Source organism: Rousettus aegyptiacus, unplaced genomic scaffold, assembly GCF_014176215.1.
Source record: "Rousettus aegyptiacus isolate mRouAeg1 unplaced genomic scaffold, mRouAeg1.p scaffold_m13_p_6, whole genome shotgun sequence".
NCBI classification, from domain to species: Eukaryota; Metazoa; Chordata; class Mammalia; order Chiroptera; family Pteropodidae; genus Rousettus; species Rousettus aegyptiacus.
This window is the reverse complement of record NW_023416309.1, coordinates 71,996,908-72,016,535: the sequence shown is the minus strand read 5'-3', so window position 1 is coordinate 72,016,535 and position 19,628 is coordinate 71,996,908. Positions and strand designations below refer to the sequence as shown.

The window sequence follows — 19,628 nt, the reverse complement described above, 5'->3', positions numbered from 1 at the left end:
ACCCTCACTGCTATTTATTTCCAAAACTTTTTTACCACCTCGAATAGAAATTGTAACCATCTACATTCTGGAAGGTAGGCCTACTCTCAATTTTACTGAGGAAAGTGATAAGGTAAAGCTGACTTGTTGAAGATTAACAGGCTAACAGCAGTAATAATGCCAACCATCTTGGCATTAATATCATGCTGTCAGGACCAGGAGTGCTGTACTGTATTGGTACTGAAATTTCCCAGAAACCTCTCTTCCTTCCCCTTTCTGAAGTTGAAAAGTTCCTAGGATTACATCTTGGTTCACAAAATGTTTGGTCATACTGCAAGTACCTTGGCAGATATCATAATCCCCTCTACTCAGTCCCTTGGGTTTTTAACAACAAAATCAAACATTTTTTAAAGCATTACTGTAATAGAGGAAAAATATACACCTCCACCATAATTTTAAGTTAAAAGCAAATATTTGAAGAAATAAAATTCTACTTCTAATGCTTTAACATTTGCTTCAGGCAAGAAACAGTGCATTACGGATCCTTTTTTTCACCTTTTTTGTTGTTTGTTTGTTTGTTTCTTTCTATTTTTAAGTTCTCAAGGAAAAATAGAAAAGTTCTAATTGATTGAGTTTATACGTTTTATTCTGGTAAAACAAGATGTGGAGGAAACATTTCAGAGTACCAAACAGAGCTAATTAATTCCAGCATAACCTCCTCACACAGGGCCCATGCTTGCAAGCAGATGTGCTGGCTAAATATTTCAGGTCAATCTTAGCACATTATTGAAAGTAACCTCCCATTCCTCAGAAGAGTCTGGCATGCAGCTTGCAATCTACAGCAAACACTCAGACACAGGGAAAAGTGGAATTTAACATCTCTTGATTTGACTCTCCATTTATTTCCAAACCTGTGTATCCACATAAAAAAAAAAAATGCCTCATAGTCACATATAAACCATACTAAGTATTAGCCACTAAAACAAAAGATGAGGAAGCAATTTTAAATGCATTTACCATAAATGTGTTTTGGGAACTTTCACCTTGTTTCTCATAAACTAGAAAAGTGTACTTCATGTTTCTTTTGATTTCTAATGGCCAATGTATTTAAACTATTAACATTTCATTTCCAACACGTGTCTGTTTCAGAACTAGCAGCTGGACTATTTATTTTGCTAGCTGGTGATAGAATTAAATACAGAGTCTTTGAAAACATTTACCAGCTTTCCCTCTAACCTTCTGTGTACTTTCCAAATTAGGCTACTTTGATTTTTATTAGCTAAAGGTTTACATACTGCAATACTAACACTGTTACCTTCAGAATAAATTGTTTATAGCTCAGGTGTGGTTTAAAACATTTTCCTCCATGGAATACTCTTGAGATTGAGGAGAAGAAAATTTGAACTTGTTCACACTAGATCAACAATTTTCCTTTGTGAGTCAAACAATATTTAGGCTGCACAGATATAGATGCAGTCAGGAAAACCAGTTGTGAAAATAGTTCTAGTCCTCTACAAAACCACAGGCTTCCTTTGCGAGTTCCCAAATGCTTTATAATCACGAAATCACTATCCTCATGGAGAGCTTCGTCATGCATTCTTAAGATTTATTCTTTGACACTAGAATTTTGACATAGTAGACAAGGCATGAGCCTGGACCCCAGACCGATCTGGATTAAAATTATGACTCTTGCCTATTAGCTATATATTCTTAACCACATAATTTAACCTGGGTCTTAGTTTCTAGCTCCACAAAATAGAAATAATTATTCCTGCTTCATAATGATTGTATTTGCATTGAACAGATGCTCAATTCTGTGGTTTTTGATGAAGTCAAAGATCCTTCATCACAAAGCCTTTCCCAGTATCTTAAGCCCACAACAGCATCCATTACACATTCATCCATTCACTGAGTCACAAACTATCTATTGGCTCTACTGGAGATTAAAATACAAATCAAATGTGGTCCCTTCTCTTGAGGAACACACACACACACGCACACACACACACAATTTCTGGGGGGGGGGGAGTGGGGTGAGTGGTCACAGATATTAAAATGAGGAGAAATTCAAAATAGTGAATACTTTAGTCACTTCACAGAGTATTACAGGGGCCCAAGGAAAGGGGCCAACTCTTCCTAGGAAAGTGAGGAGAAGTTTTATAGTGATGACATCTGAACTATAACTATGTATTTTGGATAAGAAAGGTGGGAAGAGCATCGTAAGTATAGGGAAGAACATGTGAGAAGCTAGAGATCTGAAATGGATTGCTGTATTCAATGTGGCTACAGCATACATGAGGCTCTCTAGGGCCTGTGATGAGCTTAGTATGCCAATCTCTGAAAGTAGCTATTTTATCCCAAATGTGACAAGGAGCCACTGGGGGTTTTTAGCATAAAAATAACACAATCGAATTTGTCTTTAAGAAGCAATTTCTGTCAGCAGAGGGGTAGATGCATTGGATGACTGAAAGACTGGTGGCAGGAACTGCTGGGCTACAGCAGTAGTTCTCAAAGCGAGAAGATGGGGTGTTAGATAAAAGCAGAGCCAGCAGATGTGGAAGAAAAGATGTAATAGACAGTTTCAGAGGTGAAATCAACTGAATTTAGTGACTGGCAGCTGGATGGTGACACCAATAACTAAGACAGAAAGAACTGAAAAAAGTGGAACAGGTTTGTGAGGGAAGATAATGAAATGAATTTTAGACATATTGCACTGGAAGTACCTCTCCAGGTGAAGATGCTGAGTTTGAAATACAGATCTAGGATTGTGCAAAATACAGATTCACACATGATTAGCATCTATACAATGCTGAAGCCATGGGAATGGATTAGGATGTAGATCAGCCATTAGAAATAGGAAAGAACTCCAATAAGAGCATGCGGAGTAAGAGAAAAACAAGGATGGGCCGCGAAGAACCTGGGATTTAAGTGATGCTTGCTTGTGATTCAGTACTTAATTAGATGTTGCCTTTTGTCATTATTTATTTGCAGTGTAAGAACATACCGTCTCCCGAAATAGATTAAAAACATAGTGTTTTATACCCACTGCTTAAAGAGCACCCAGAACAGTAACAGGTATGTAAAAGACACATATGGAATTGAAACAGAAGAAACTTACATGGAGTAGAAGAAAATTAGGGCTGCATTTTAAAAGGGCCTTCAGTATTGGCCTAATGAATTTTAACATCATCCGTTAGATATGAAAAAACAACCAAAGTTTTTCTGAGTATTGATATCATGGGACAAAAATAGTATTTTTTAAAGATTTATGTAGGGTGGAAGAAAAATAGAGATTCTGCAGCAAAAGAACCCATTATGAATGAGCTGTGGTAATTGAGCCATTGGTCCTGTGGGAACTGGAGCTGAAAGGGATGTGATCCTTCCAGTTAACTGAATGGAACATGCCTGGGTGCTAACATGTTTTTTTTTATTTTGTTTTATTTTTAATGAACCCCACCTCTGACTTGCCAAAACAGAGAGAACTATAATCAACCCAAGGATTCCATGAAAGGTGACTAAGAAGTGGGCAGGCAGAATGGGAAAAGTAGGCAGGGTATTTGTTTAGTTGTAAAGTGGTAAGAGACCTGGTCCATAAGAAACAGGAAGAGAGGATAGGCATCTAAAATGATTATGATTCAGAAAAGATCATGACAGTAGTCCCCCCTTATCTGTGATTTCACTTTCTGCAGTTCGGTTAGCTATGGTTACCTGTGGTACAAAAATATTAAATGGACAATTCTTGAAATAAACAATTCATAAGCTTTAAATTATGTGCTATTCTGAGTACAGTATGATGAAATCTTGAGCTGTCCTGCCACATTCCCACCCAGAATGTGAATCATCCCTTTCTCCAGCATCTTCAAACTATGATATATGCTCCCTGACAATTAGTCACTTAGTAGTCCTCTTGGTTATCAGATCAACTGTCTCAGTATTATAGAGTTTGTTTTCAAGTCACTTATTTTAGTAAACAATGGCCCCAAAGCACATGTGTAGTTAAAATTTTATCATAGGTGTATGTACAGGAAAAAACATAGTATATATGGAGTTTGGTACTACATGTGGTTTCAAGCATCCACTGAGGGTCTTGGAATGTATCCCCTGTGGATGGAGGAGGGGACTTCTGTTGAGGCTAAGATCACAAGAATGCCTAGGGCACAATCTAGAATCTTTATGCTACTCAGGTTTTAATAATCGAGATAACAATCATGATGGCGATGAACATAATGTAGCAGATGATGAAGAACTGCCTGAAAAGTCAAAAGAGCTGAAAGACGTCTGGCCTGCATCAATATAGCTCTGGGATGTGGGGATCTAGGCAGATTTACAAAAGAAAAAGCAACATTGTGTATATGCTGCCTCCCACCATCTGTTCTTCCCCCAGGTTAGCAAAATGAAACAAACTCTCTGGGCAAGATATTGATTCACATTTTTCAAGCGCTGACTCCTGGTTTGGATATAGAGCTGAGGTCAGAATTCCTGTGTCCTTTTCCAGCAGTTTTAGGACAGGCAAGCAATCACAGAATGCTCTTCCGTGCAATAAATATGAAAATACTTAACCTCCCTGGGGTATTAGGAAACATAAATCATGTCTTTAAAGGCCCCATGACAGGCTGAAATGAAAAGCATTCGAAGTAGAAAAACACAATGAGACCACAACTACAGCAAGTCACTGAATTTTGTGCAGATAGTTGTATTATTTACTTGTATTATTAACTTAGTGAGTTTTATGGTTTTGAAAGTATTCATCAATAGCTAAATATTAGGTTGCTAAAATACTCCATGACTCACTCATCTGTCTAAATATGCTACAGTCTCCAACATTTATTGGCTTGCTCAAAATGGCTAGTGCCTTTCTCTTTTTCTTTCTCTTTTCCTCTCCCCTTTCCTTTCCCATTCCTCCCTTCCCCACCCCCCACCCCCCCACTCCCCGTCTCTCAGTACTTCTTAAAGAAGCCATTAACAAGAGGATTCATTCATCAGGGCCAAAAATGACTTGCAGCTGGAAGATCCAGCTACAAGCACAAGCACAGATCCATTCAAAAGCTGATATTAACAGATCTCAGGGGAAGGATGTGGGATAAATGAATCCAAGCGGAGAGTAAGAGGGGCAGGGATTACTTTTTAACTGCTTCATAAGTGAATAAAATCCTATGTCTGTGTGACAACTGCAGCCTTTTCAGTGCATATGAAGGCTGATGAAAATTGTTAAATACAAATTAAAAATCGCAGCTAAACATTATGAATTTATTGACCATTAGGCCTCAATAGTTTGTTATTCATCTTACAAAAGAAACTAGCTGGTGTGCCATTTAAGGGTAATTAATCCAATTAATACCATCCCTGCCTTGTATCTGAGCAATTTGGTTCTGCCTTCCACTTTCATACTCTCTTCACTTTTTCATTGTCAACCAGAGAAACTAAGTTGGAAGAGAGCACCTTCACCATTTCCCACTTTGGGAAAGTCCAACCACTTGCCCAATTTAGGAATCTCTGTAATGCTCCCAGCTTCATTTTTACTTGCAGCTACTGCAATGATTCGAAGATTAGCCTTAATCATTAGAAAGTGTTTCTAAGGTAATAGAGCTGGCACACATTGGTCCTAGTCCTGGCCTCTGGAGGAAAGTGAAGCAAAACTATATATACTTTAAAAATTTGATAATCTTTCCTTTATGACACACCTCTTTTTTTTCCCTCCTTAAATACCTAGGGTCTTGCAAATCACAATGTGATCCAAGGACCAATAGTTTGGGTATTGTCTGGAAGCTTGTAAGAAATAGACTCTCAGGCTCCACCCCAGACCTCCTGACTTAGAATCTGTATTTTAACAAGATTCCCGGGTAATTTATACACATGTGAAAGTTTGGGAAATGCTACTTTAGACCAGGGGTTGGTAAACATTTTCTGCAATGGGCCAGATGGTAAATATTGTAGGTTTTGCAGGCCATGTGTCTGTCACAACTACTCAATTATGCTGCTCGAGTGCAAAAGAAATCATAGAAAACATGTAAGCAAGCAAGCATAGCTGTGTTAAAACAAAACAAAACGAAACTAGGCACACTGAAGCTTGAATTTCATATCATTTTCACATGTCATAAAACAGTATTCTCTGCTTTTTGTTTTTTTTCAACCATTTAAAATATAAAAAATCTAAATTCTTACCTTGAATACTATACAAAACCAGGTAGTGGGCCATAGTGTGCTGAGTCCCACTCCAAAACTGTTACTTCAGTGTGAACATAACAATATTTTCTAATTCCACCTGGGCCCAGTCCCCAACTTTAGATATAGTATTCCAGTTCCTTAAGGTGGCATGCATAACTGAATCAAATACAATGGATGATTTTTTTGTAACACAGTTGTTTTTTATTGTAACACAGTATTTTTTAATGTAGACCAATGCGTAACACCATACTTACTTTAACATAGCAGTACACAACACGCCTGGATTGTGTCGTATTTGTAAACAACTCAAAGGTGTTTATCCCTTTAAAAATGAACTTTTATTTTCAATAGTAATATATTCTCATTCTATAATAATTGGTTGTTACCAACACTTCTATTTTCTTCATAAATGTTGTCATTTTTATCAGGAAGGTACCTTCGATATTCCTTCCTGATAGGTGAGGGGGAGGTCTGGAGCTGGAACATATTGCCACACACTACTATTTTTTAAATTCTCACCAAAAGATCTCCCAGGTACTTGGCAAAGGGTATTCTGTCAAGTTCTCCTCCATGTGAGATTTTTCAAATTTAGGATGGATAAGGTAAAGCTAGAAGTATGGTGGTGGCATTAATTAGCCCATTTCCGGAACCCTGGAAAATCTCACTAGGAAAGGCAGAGAAGAAGAGAACTCAGAACGGAGTTGAGAATGACTTTCTCAATATAATGGCTTCCAAACTGAGCTACTCCATTAGATCCTATATGGGGAAACACTGAATCAGATAACTTTAAAGATATTTTCTAACTCTAAAATGCAGAGACTTGTCATTGGTACCATTACTTATCTAGTTATATGGGCTCCAAGGCTAGGAATCATCTCTTATTCATCCTTTGCCCTTGGACCTCCCTTCAGATCCATCACCAAAGCTTGAGGATTCCTCCTCTTTCCTTTTAAATGTATTCCTCTTTCCATTCATATTGTCACCATCCTAGTTAACGCTTCACTGCAAACTTACAGTAGTTGCCTCCAACTGGCCACCGATATCCACAATATTTCACATCACTGCCTAATCAAATCCCGTGATGAATCAGTACTTTTTTGTACTGTCACTGTTATTCTAAACAATCTTCAGTAGTTTCCCAGTACTTAAAACATTAGCCCCACTTGCTACATGCTCTTCAGTCTTCCCAAAGCTACCATCCACTCCTCCTGCACGTCACTATGACTGGCCTCCTCTCAGTCTCTAGCACTCAAAGGCTGATTTCGCTCCTATGCCTCAACCCTTCTCACTTGCTTCCCTCACCTCCAAGATGGCAGGGCTCAACATTTCCACCTCAGGCCAAATGGGAAGCATAAAGATATACTCAAATAATTAGCAATCTTGACTATGGAAAGAGAAATGATAAGATGGGTACAACAGAACAGATCAAAATGAGAAGAGACCTTAGAAATTTAGTCAAAGTATCATTTGACCTTGTCTGATTTCCCTCAAAACTTTCTGGCTGCTGCTATACACCACTCTTCCAGTTCGTAACAGTGTTCCTCAGAACCTCGCCCTAGACCCTCAGATCTTCTCTATGCTCGGTAGCATGGCTTTGATCACTATCCACACACTGACTCTCAGATCCAAATGTCAAGTTTATAGTTCTCCCTTGAGCTCTAAACTCAAAAGAAGCAGACTCTTTCTGACATACCGAAATTGAGAGTATCTCAGGCACCTTTGAATGCAATGTCATCTCACTCTACCTCCATGTAACATCCTCTTCTTGTGTGCCCTCTATCAGGACATGATATTAGCATATATAGAGCTGCACAACCCAGAAGCCAATCAGTCAAGAAGTCCTACTGATTCTATGTGCTTTCAAATCTGTCCGCTTCTCTCTATAGCTTCTCCCAAGCCCAATCGATCCAGTCTAGCTCAACATCATCTCATGACTGAGTTATTTCAAAGCACCTATTAACTGGTTTCCCTGTCTTTAATCCTGACCTCTTCCTGCCCATTATCCACATCACCCCAAAGTCATCTTTCCTTTATGCAAATTTACTTGGTCACCATGGAATAACAGAATAACAAGAAGTCACGGTGGTGGGAGGCAAGCATGGTCTCCAAGTGGTAAAGGTGAACAGTAATGGTGATGTATTAGCAGCTCAGATTCCTAAAGACATGTGAGATATCATCTGGGGACTCACCAAAATATTAAAAGAGAGGAGCCAGTGAGAATTTGAAATTAATGTTTATATAGCTCCAGTAAGTATCAATGTTAATACAAATTCATTTATACTCAAAAGCTGGTGAAACTGGGAGATGTTCTAGCTATAGATTGATAACTATTTAAATAATTCTATAGATGGTAGAACCAAGGGAACTATGGAGAGTTGCTTAGATGTTTGAGCAGACACTAACAATCACAGCAGTTAATACTGAAGAAGACAAGTATGCCCTTCTAGAATATATCCTACTTGCACACCACCTTCAAAGACGGGCTTGGGGCCTAGGAGGATCATATATCCAATCCGAGAGGATAACACCACTAATTATGAGTTTTGAATATTAATGTTTGGGGCTGAATATTTAAATCAATTATTGAAAGCAGCTATGGGGTACCCAATTCCTTTCTCTTTGCCAAAACAGAACTAAGGATTGAGTTGCTCATTTTATTAAGCATCTACTGTGTGCCTCCTATGCATAAGTGGAGAGCACAAAGAGGGATCACACAGTTTCTATCTTAAAGGAATTTGAAATCCAGGAATGCTGTACAGTCTGCTACAGTTTCATGTGGAATATGATACTGAACGGTACCATTAAGTTCATCTAACATAACTTTACTAAACCAGAAATCCCTTCCATGGCTCAGGGAGAATGGCCCAGCTGAGCAGCAGTTTGATTTCACTCTCAAAGTGAATTCCGTTCTCTCTTTCCGGAGTTCCCTTCTTTCTATCTCAATCTACCTTATTTTCACTAGCTCCTCCATGGGTCTGGAGTTCCCTACTCTCTACAGAGAAATGAAGATTCCACTTACCCTGACCTGGTGAGAATAATCCCACTGCTCCTATATACTTCTATACTGAAGACAACACAATCTGTTTATCCAGAGGGCTAACATGATCACAGACAAGAAAAGAACAATAACTACTGTTACTAAATCCCCACCAAATGACATAAGGTGTTTCTTTCTGATCCTTCCTCAGAGTTTTTCACTTTGCCTTCCCCCATCTGTGAATAATTTCCTCATCCCTGTTCTCATTCATTCATTCACACCTACCCAAAATATACCATAGTGCTAGTTCAACACAAAAAGATCTTCCTTACACTTTTGCTTCCCATCCACAGGTCCTCACTCTGTTCCTCATTCACATAACCTGTTATACATTCTTCTCTTAGTTACTTCTTCAGTTCTCCCAACTCAAAGTCCTTCTGGAATGCCATGGTTCCTGGACAACACAGGCAACTCTCTGCCCGAGTGAAAGAAAGGTCTCTTAAAGTTCACAATTAGTAAGACACATTTTGTGTTCCGATTATCACTGATTCAGTGGAATTATTTCCAGCCTGGACCTGGTCATTCTACCTTAATCAATAATAAAATTAACCTCAATTAAAGTTCTATAGCATATTAAATATCAGTACCACAATGCTGGCTTTGCCTTGAACTTGGAGAAAGCAACTAAAATCCTAAACCTCAGGATCTTTTTATAAAGAAGTGAGAAATCTCCAGAGATGGTACAACTCGCATCATGAGTACACAATCTTTACAAAAGAGAAACAAAAGATTTTTATTGTGTGTGTATGTGTGCGAATACATACATACATATATTTTTTTCTCTTCTTTTTTAAATGCAACTTCCTTACATCTCAAAACAATTTCCTTAAGACACTTGCTGCGGATATTTGCATGGATTTTTCAATAGCTGGTTGTGTAAAAGGAGACAGACTTTTTGTCTTTACCCCCAAAAAGAATTGAAACAGACTCTTTCTTTCAAAAGTTGGCAGAGATATGTGGCAGAGGGGTCCAGCTCATTTGTACAGGCAAACATGTTGCCGTCTAACACAGATTGATCACCAGCTGGGAAGCAAGTCATTCCGCTGTAGGTTCACAATAACATTGGCTCTCTGCTGCTCTGCTGACCATCAGTGACAGATTGATGTGCAGTTCTCTGAGCAAGGAGCTGGCTAAAGAGGAGAACTTGGGGAAGCTAAGCAGGTTGTAAGTGTATTATTCATGCACTCCCTGCCTAGGAAAATAAAAGTTTTCCACCTTTCTGACCTGAGTTTGGAGAACTATTAGGGACTGGGTTTGCTTTGTGACTTGGAAAGCCGTATACAGCTTTCCAGAGCAACATAAAAAATGAATACTTATTGGCACTTTCCAATGAAATGCCAAAATCCACAAAGAGAAATGACCAAGAAGCATTTTTTTTTTTCCTTTTCCCACTGCGAGTGAGAAAGAAGAGACATGATATTTCATGTCACTGCCAAAGAGTTTGTTTTGTAAAAACAAACGAACAAGTACAGCTTGTTACACCATTCATAGCAAGATAGTCCAGAGTATTGGAAAAAGAATGGCATTTTGCTGGCTTTCTTTTAGGAATGACAAGGAGCGTGAAACTCCCAAAATGAAGAGCTTTGAAACACCATGCAAGAAGGCAAGGCATGGTTACTATTTAAGAAAATTGGCACCTAAGTGGTAAATTTGAAAAATAGCTCAAACTGCTGCTGTGTTTTATTTTGCATAAGTTTGAGTTATTAAATATTCCAAAATTTTGCACTTTTTGAAACTTATAATATGCTTTCAAATTATTACTCGCTTTTTCAACCATGATGATACTTTAGGCACATTAAGATTTCAATAGTTGTCTTCTGTACTTGTTTTTCATTCTCTTCTAATGACAGACATTTTAACTAAAGACAGTTAGCACACACAAAAATGGAGTAATTACATGGAGGCCAGGGACCATCTCGTCTACCAGGGTATCACTGAAGCCTAGACGAATGCCTGGCACATAGTCGATCTTCACTAAATATTTACTGACTAACTGCCCGCTTGTTGGAAGCCAGTTAGCTTAGCAGCACCTTACTTATTTTTCTAGCCTAAGAGACGGTTTAATGACAAAATTTCATGAGCGATTTTCCCACAAATTTCAAAGAACATCTTAATGAAGAAATACAATCATGATTATACCATTTCTGCTATTACCACTTGGTCCACAGTTAACACTGTTAAATTAAAGCTGAATATAAAGAAGACATCTAGCCCATGGGATTAATTTCTGAAAAGCTCGTGAGAGGGAGGAAGCAAACTACTGTTTTCCTTTTCATGGGAGTGCTGTATGGGTCCCTTTCCACAAAGATAGAAAGGTATAAATATGTAGTAGTTAATGACGAGGAGAAGCAACAGTTTTTTGGCAGTAGTACAAAGCCAGGAAATTTAGCAGTTTCCAGAGAGCTGCATATGCTTTTCAGTGAAAAGGTTTGTGATAGCACTTCCTAATGAAATGCCAAAATCCACACCGAGAATGACTGAGTAGCAGTTTTTTCCATTTTCCCACTGAGAGTGAGATAGAAGATACATGATGTTTCATGTCACCGCCAAAACAGTTTGTTTTAACAATATATGGAGTGAGACAGCTTATTACACCACCTGTACTATACTATTTGTTAGTATTTTAATAGGTAATTAATCTTGATTTGATAGGATTTACGATTTTTATTTTTTGGCACATATGCTCAAGCTATTATGTTATAAATCTCAAACATTTCAGCAAATGTCATTCTGATTGTTCCCTACTGCATAGAACACTACCAGTGAAATATTCAAGGTCAAGAACTTGGATTCTTTACCCACTGTATTCAGGAAAACCAATTTATTGTTCTGTCTCAGTAAAGAGCGGTGATTTCTTTGGGGCCTATATCATATTGGCAGTCAATCCAGAAAACTTATAATTACTTTTAGGCAATAGAGGATTGGTAAGTACATTAATCTGTCCCTGTGAATTGAAACACATATCCTGTAGCTATTACTATGATAAAATTCAGAGTTCGACATTTTCTATTACTTTTTAAGAATTAAGTGTGTGCTTAATACCTTTCAATAGCACACAAGATCTTCTAACATAAATCAAAAGTATGTTTTTGCAATGGGGTAAAATCTTAAGATTTTGAGGTGTTTTTAAAGCAACCTTCACATTGAACGGTACTGGTTTGGCAAGCTAATTTTATCATAAATTTATTCAAATAAACATGTTTAATTATGTTAGGTATTAAACCAAGTTACTACTACAAATCATTATTTAAATTAAGCACTTTCTAAAATATAATAATATAGGGAAATTTGCCTACTCTCTAATATCTATTTGTAACCCCCACAATAATATTTGGAGCACTTTTGCAGTCATTCCTGGACATGTGCAAAATGGGGAAAAATTTGAGTCAGCTGACACGCACATTCCCGGCTGAGGTGGAACTAGATTGTATTCCCTATTCTTGTTTCAGGTCTCATACTATCAACAAGGGTCTGTTTCCTGGTTTATTTAGTACCATATTTTTCACATTTGTATGCTTTTTGTTGGTGATTTTGCTTGTTTAGAATGGCTCTGATGTGCCATATGGGGAAAAATGCATGTATTAGATAGATAAACTTTGTTTGGGTTGTTGACTGTGAGTTCGGTGTTAATAAATCAACAAAAATTATTAAATTATGTGTCTTCAAACAGAAACACACTTAAACAAGGCTGCACATTGATCGGTTGTTAAAATGTTGTGACCAAAGGCTTGTGGAAACCTAATCCTGTATTTCCCCTAGAATTTAGTGAGCTAGTATTCACCAATTTAGCGACTTTATAGAACCTAAGTACTGCAAATAATGATAATCAACTCTAATTATTTTGACCTTAATACAAAATTTTCACTATTTAGAGAAGAGAGATTTTGCTTTTGAAGGATAAGGGTAAGTGTCCTACACTATAAAAAGCATTAATGGAATGAATTTTTAAAGAAATATTAAAATTGGCTAAATTTTTTTAAATGACAATACCAAGTGCTGGCAAAAATGATGTGCAAGTGAAATTCCCATACACTGTGAGTAGGCATGACAGTGACACAGACACTATGGAAAACAGTTTGTCAGTTTCTGACCATATAAAGCAGCAATCCTACTCCTGGGTATTTACCCAAGTGAAATAAAAACATTCGTTCACACGAAAACCTAAATCTAAATATTAGTAGCAACTTTATTCAATATTGTCAAAAGCTAGAAACAACTTCAACTGGTGAATTAATAAGCAAATTGTTGAACAGAGATACAATGGAACATTCTTCAGCAATAAAAAGGAACAAAATATTGATACGTTATGAATGAATCGCAGGTGCATTTCTTCTGCATGATTCCATTTTATTCCATTTTGGAAAAGGCAAAACTGTAGGCACAGAAAACAAATCAGTGATGCCCAGAGGCTGAAGACAGAAGGAGGAGTTGATTACAAAAGGGCATAAAGAGAACTTTTTGAAGTGATGGACCTGTTCCATACCATGATTCTCAGGATTTATTATAACACAGAATTGTTCACCAAAAGGACAAAATTTATTATATGTAAATTATAACTCAAAAAACCTAATGCGCACAAACAAGTAACAAAGGACAATAGTGCTTTAATGACAGACAGTCCTTCAAATTCTCCTCTGATTTTTACAGATTTTCACAGGCACGCTTTTATTTAGCTGTCACATAAATTGATGATTTACTTTGCTTTTTAAAAATGTGATTAATTTTGCCTCTCCAACAAAGACCAGCATGATGATTTGGCAAGGTATGACCCATTAATCAGCTTCAAATCAGCATTTGTTTTGCACACATGCAGCAGCACTTCTCAGGAACTGGTTTTATTTCTTGGTGGATTCTCAGCATTTTGTACACATATCTGCCCTTAACGACCAATGAGAAGTCCAACTGACATCCTGAATCAAGGCCTCTTTCATGGTCTTCCTTCACAAAAGGTACTAACTTCTCCCACCTTCCAACAGCAGAACAAACATTTGTGGAGCACAGACTATGTACCAGGCCCCATGATCTGTACCAGAAATACGAAAATAGATTGGACAGTCTGCCTTATATCACCTCCTCACTCCATCTTGAAGTAATGGTGCCTTCACAAACTTTTTCCCTCAAAACTTCTGGCATGAATTATATTTTAGAATTCTCTCTTTGTTTATACTGTCTCTCTCTTCCGTATTTATCTTCTGAATTATTCACTTTTCCCAAATCTAATCTTCACCATAACCTCATTAACTTCTTAAAGTTTGATACAAGGAGTAGTCCAAGCTGAATCTGCTTAAATCCATCTCGTTGTGGAGAAAAAACAGGGTCACTAAAGCAATGTCGTCTCATCTTTACATCTAACTCTTTGTACTAGGTGTGCAATCTATGAAGACAGTCTCAGTTTGAGAACTTACACAAGACATTATTTCAACTTTTAATGTAATCTTCCAAAGTAAGCACTAATTCTCTTTGAGTACAACAGTTTTTATAATTTTTTTAAATGGTGCCTCTGACAAAGATATGGCCCCTGCTAGAGTTCATGGTTTCTAATGACTTATAGAATAAAGTAATTAGAATCCCTATTCCAAGAGTTATAATTTAGTTCCTACAATACATATGTCCAAATTATTTGTATAATTTTATAAATAAACCCATCTCTAAGTTTTCCTTTCAAGAAAAAACAACTATTTAAGGAAAAATGAAAAAATACCCAAGGTGTTCTGTTTTTTCCCAAATCATAAGAAACAAATGTGCAATTTAAGTATATATACATATATATACATATATACATTCAGATACACATACATATATACATACACACATATGCACATAGTCCCTGAATTCTTAGAAAACTGAATATAAGTTTCGCTGCTTAGAAAATTTTAGTTTGATAAGTTGCTTCTTTTTTTTATTTGGTTTAATTCAAACTGTATCTGATATATGCTTTTCTCTTAATCCAATTAAGTCGCCTTGATGATTTATGGTTAAAAGGTAGTTAAATTTACTGTAATCTTTCTTAATATAAGGTACATGAATTGTTCTATTGGGGTCAAATAATAATGAGTAACTATAAGTTATGTCCCAACAGCAATTTCATCATCATTATGATCAGGCTGGTATGAGACTCAAATTCTAGTTACTCAGCAGTAATGATAATGTAATCTGGTACCTTCTTTGATGTTTTACTTTAAATGTCTTAATTTATTTTCACCCCAGACATTCTTAGTACCTGAGAGCTTCTTGGTGGAGCCTTTGTCTTGCCTAGAAATACCTGAAACAATTAGCTCTATTTTCCCTTCTTTCAAACACAAGAGTGCTTGTGGGGAAGAAAACTGATGCTGGAGAAAGTTGGGATAAGAGGGAAAAAAAATTTCTTTTCAATCTTTAATGGAATTTAGCTACCAAATACAGAAAAAAAAAATCTTTGCTCAACTAGAAATTAAATATAAATGCATTCCTATTTCTAAACACATGTTCTTAGTTACTGAATTATAATGCTTCCTAGAAGAGGGTATTAGTCGTATAAAACACACTGTAACTCTGAATGATTCAGTTGGGAGGGAGGAAGTGCCCATCTTTGGGGAATGATGCTGAGTCTAATGAATTGCAAGCAAAGAAATAAACACATGGGCAGATGGCCTCCCCAAACTGACACGTGACTTCTGACTCTGGATGACCAGAACAGAACAACTAGGGGCTCTTGCATAGACGTGAGCCACCTGTAAGATCATTATCGCAAGGTCTAGTTACTTGAAGAGTGTTCTTAATGGATGAACTTCCATACCCCTTCAGCTGTTGATGGCTTCAAGGTTATAATCTACTTGAAACTCTCAGACAACTTAGTATCTCACAGGATGGGCTGGACTTTAGTCTTCTTTTCAGCCCTTCTCATTTCTAGATCCCAACTTGGACTAGAAATTGCTGTGAGGATCCAAAAGGTTAATTTCCTATGCCCTGAAACTCACTAACCCATTGGAAAACTCCAGGAATACCAAGAAAAATAACTATAAATCAGCTTAGTTGCCATAGCTATAGTAAAACATATTTACCCCACGGAGAAAATACTATTATTAATAATTTTGACGATGCTCTAATGGTCAATGGTAAAGAATATACCTGTTCAGGTCTGAATTAGATAGGAAGATTGGCACAGTGTAGAATCTTCAGACTGTACTTTATAACTCCTATGATTTATCCTTCTTGTAAAATACTGTAATTTTCTTTTCACAATGTCATGTAAACTCATTGGGTGGGGGAAGAAGGCTAGGAGGACATATTCCAATTTCCCTTTGTACCTAGCACTTAGCACAGTGCACCTAGTGGATGCTGAATAAATGTTTGGTGACTTAATAAGTAAAATGTGCCAGGAGTCGCTTACCCTCTTGGGAAGACGTACTGTTAAGACTCTCTTAACCCTTCTGTAAAAGCCTCTGTCCCTGACTAGAGTGAGTACAGAGAAGTGTGGACTATAACTAAAGAAGAGGGATGGATAGGCTGCAGGATGCTGCTCTAACATGACTTATAGTGACGAAAATCATCTGGATTTGTAAAAATAATTGCTTCTTGATTTCGAAGATGCAAAGCAGGAGTTTGAATAAAATTATTTCATAAAATTAAAGTGGAAAAGGCTAAATTTCTAAATGTTTTCCAAGTCATTTAAAATACATGTAATCAAATAATAAACTGAACAGCATAAGTAGACCATTGATTATTTCAACTATAGCCTTCAAAGTATATAGATTTCAAGTTGGGCAAGAAGTTTGGTAGGGGAGTTTAGGGTCTTCTCTTTGGAAAAAATAAGGAATTATATTCAGGAATGCATTTTTATAAGAGTAGATAAATAATAGTGAAGGCTTTGGAGAATACTGGGGAAGGCATGACATGGAAAATACTTTGGTACGTTGATGTGAAAAAAAAGGACAAATGAAAATATTACAATGTAATAAATAATGTAAAAAAATATTACAATATAGTAGGTCATTAAAATTACTGAGTAAAAACAGTAAGATTTTGACTATGGTGTCGGGAAGGAAAGGGTAGGGAAGGAGAACCCAAAATATGGACAAGAACACAGAAGCTCCAGCAATGTATTCGATGTGCTTTGCAGACAGCACATTAGTCACAAACTGGGCTAACTATATATATACGACCTCTGTCCAGACTCTCTCAAAATTATTTGTAAAACTTTATAACTTACTATTGTAAGGGAAAGTCTGCAACCAATAAGTTTATTTCTCAAATGAAAAATAATATCGATGAACTCCTCTGTGGTATACAGCTCATCCTCCATCTGGGATTTAGGAGTACAATTTACTATCCTTAGCACGCATACACACACACACACACACACACACACACACACACACACACTCTTTCTCTCTCTCTCTCTCTCTCTCTCTCTCTACTCTAACAATACACTGTGGCTCACATGGGAGCCAGATCCTGGGAGGGACCATCATGACCAGGGACATGAAGTATATTAAATATGCAACCAGTAGAGGAGGTTCTCACTAGATGGGCAGGGGCTAGATGCCATGATAAGAGAAGTCCAGTTTTCCCATAGGTATGATCTTCATCTACTTTAGAAAAAGAGTTTCCTGGTGAAGGGGAGGAGGAGAAGGCAACAAGGCTGAGCAAGTGTATTTGGGACATGGAGGATGAAACTAATGCAGAGGGTGGCTGCGGGTTTCAGGACGGTGTTTGGAGAAGAAATTACAAAAACTAATTGGAAACCCAGAAGTGGTGGAGAAGAGGCTTGGAAACCAACTGAAATAGCATTTGATCTTTGGCCTCTCAGATCTTAAACTGGGCTGAGCCTCCAGCTGAGTTCACTGAGGCCATTGAACAGCTGTCCGATGATAACCGCTTTCATAGTTGTCAGCAACATTTGGTTAAAGCCAGTACTGGGGCTGTTCCCACTCTGTGGAAATGGAAAAGGAGTCTATGCGTCCCTTCATTTCTACCTCTGCTTGAGCTATCCTAAATTAGGAAATCATCTGGATTTGTAAAAATAATCACTTCTTGGCATGTTCACAGAGTCTGCTGAAATGTTATTTCGGAAAGGAGAATTTGAATGCCTGGAGGTCACAATAGGAAATGAATCTGGCAATTTGAAAGTGCACCTGCTGAAGTTCCAGGCCATCTCAGTATTCAAATAACTTATCCAACCTTCCAAACATCTTTTGTGTCTTTTATAAAAAAAAAAAAAAAAAAAAGAGTTCTAAGTTATTACACTTAGTATGAATCAGAAAACAGCTCTGCTTCTCTAGATGTGGATTCTGGTGGTTTTCTCTAACATTTCTTCACAATTTAACAAATACTCATTTAGAATCTACCTCATACACAGTACTCTGCTAAAAATATACATGTTGATTAGGACAGCTTAGGCTGCAAGTAGCAAAACATCAGACTCAACTTGGACTAATTAATAGAGAAATTTGTCTCACATGCTGAGAAACTCAGGGATAGCTCCAGGGTCAGCTGATTCAGAAGTTCGGCAGACTTATTAAGTACCCAGGTTCTTTTCATCTGCATCAGTTCCCTAGTGCTGCTGTATAACAAATCACCACAGCCTTAGTAGTGGTGAGTTGGCTTAAAACAACACAAACTTATTATCTCACAGTTCTAGAGGTCAGAAGTCTGACGCAGGTCTCACTGGATTAAAATCAGTGTGTCAGCCTTCTGGAAGCTCTAGGGAAGAACCTGTTTCCATGCCTTTGCCAGGTTCTAGAGGCTGCCTGCATTCCTTGGCTCATGGCCCCTTCCAGCTTTAACACCAGCAATGACTGGTTAAGTCTTTATCATATTGCACTCCTCTGACACCGACCCTCCTGCCTCCTCCTCTTCCATTTTTAAGAACCCTTGTGATTATATTGGGCCCATCTGGATAATCTAAAATAATTTCCCCATCTCAAAGCCCATACTCTTCATCATATCTGCAAAGTCCCTTTTTAGTGTAACAAAGTCACAGTTTCCAAAGATGAGGACGTGAAATCTTTTGGGTCTGTTATTCAGCTTACCACAACCTCTGCTACTCCAGACTCAGTAAGGCCTTTGTCCTCTTGTTGGTTCCTGTCAGTTGTAAAATAGTAATCAGAGTAGTTCCAAGTGTCACATCCAGACAAACCCTCCAGAAGAAAAGGGAGAGCCATTTCTTTCTTAGAAAGGAAAGAAACCTTTTGCCGAGGGCCCTGGAACAGATTCTCCTTCATGTTTAATTGGTTGAGATGGGACACCTGCCAATTATCAATCTAATTTTATGACGAGGAGAATAAGTACACTGTAATTGGCATAAACTAATACTTTTGGATGACTGTGAAAGTCAGCCATCAAGGGGAAATAATAATTACTACTCATAGAATACCTATAACTAAAGGTCCAGAACTGTGCTAGATGTTTTACTAGTCATCTTGCTTAATCTCACATCAACCCTATGAGGTATTCACCCAATTTTACT

At 37.5% G+C, this 19,628-nt stretch overlaps 1 protein-coding gene across 10 annotated transcripts in view; it reads right to left on the bottom strand.

Moving 5' to 3' along the window:
• STX8 (syntaxin 8) overlaps nucleotides 1-19,628 on the bottom strand; it is a 221,375-nt gene that overhangs the window by 121,983 nt on the left and 79,764 nt on the right. Inside the window, exon 7 of one of the 10 annotated variants that reach the window (XM_036222779.1) lies at nucleotides 18,433-19,243. The exons of the other annotated variants lie outside the window; for them this stretch is intronic. Within the exon in view, the coding sequence (XP_036078672.1) occupies nucleotides 19,203-19,243 (41 nt within the window). The 3' untranslated portion in view covers nucleotides 18,433-19,202. Of the gene's footprint in view, nucleotides 1-18,432; nucleotides 19,244-19,628 lie in introns of those variants that run through there. 10 annotated transcript variants of the gene reach the window in all.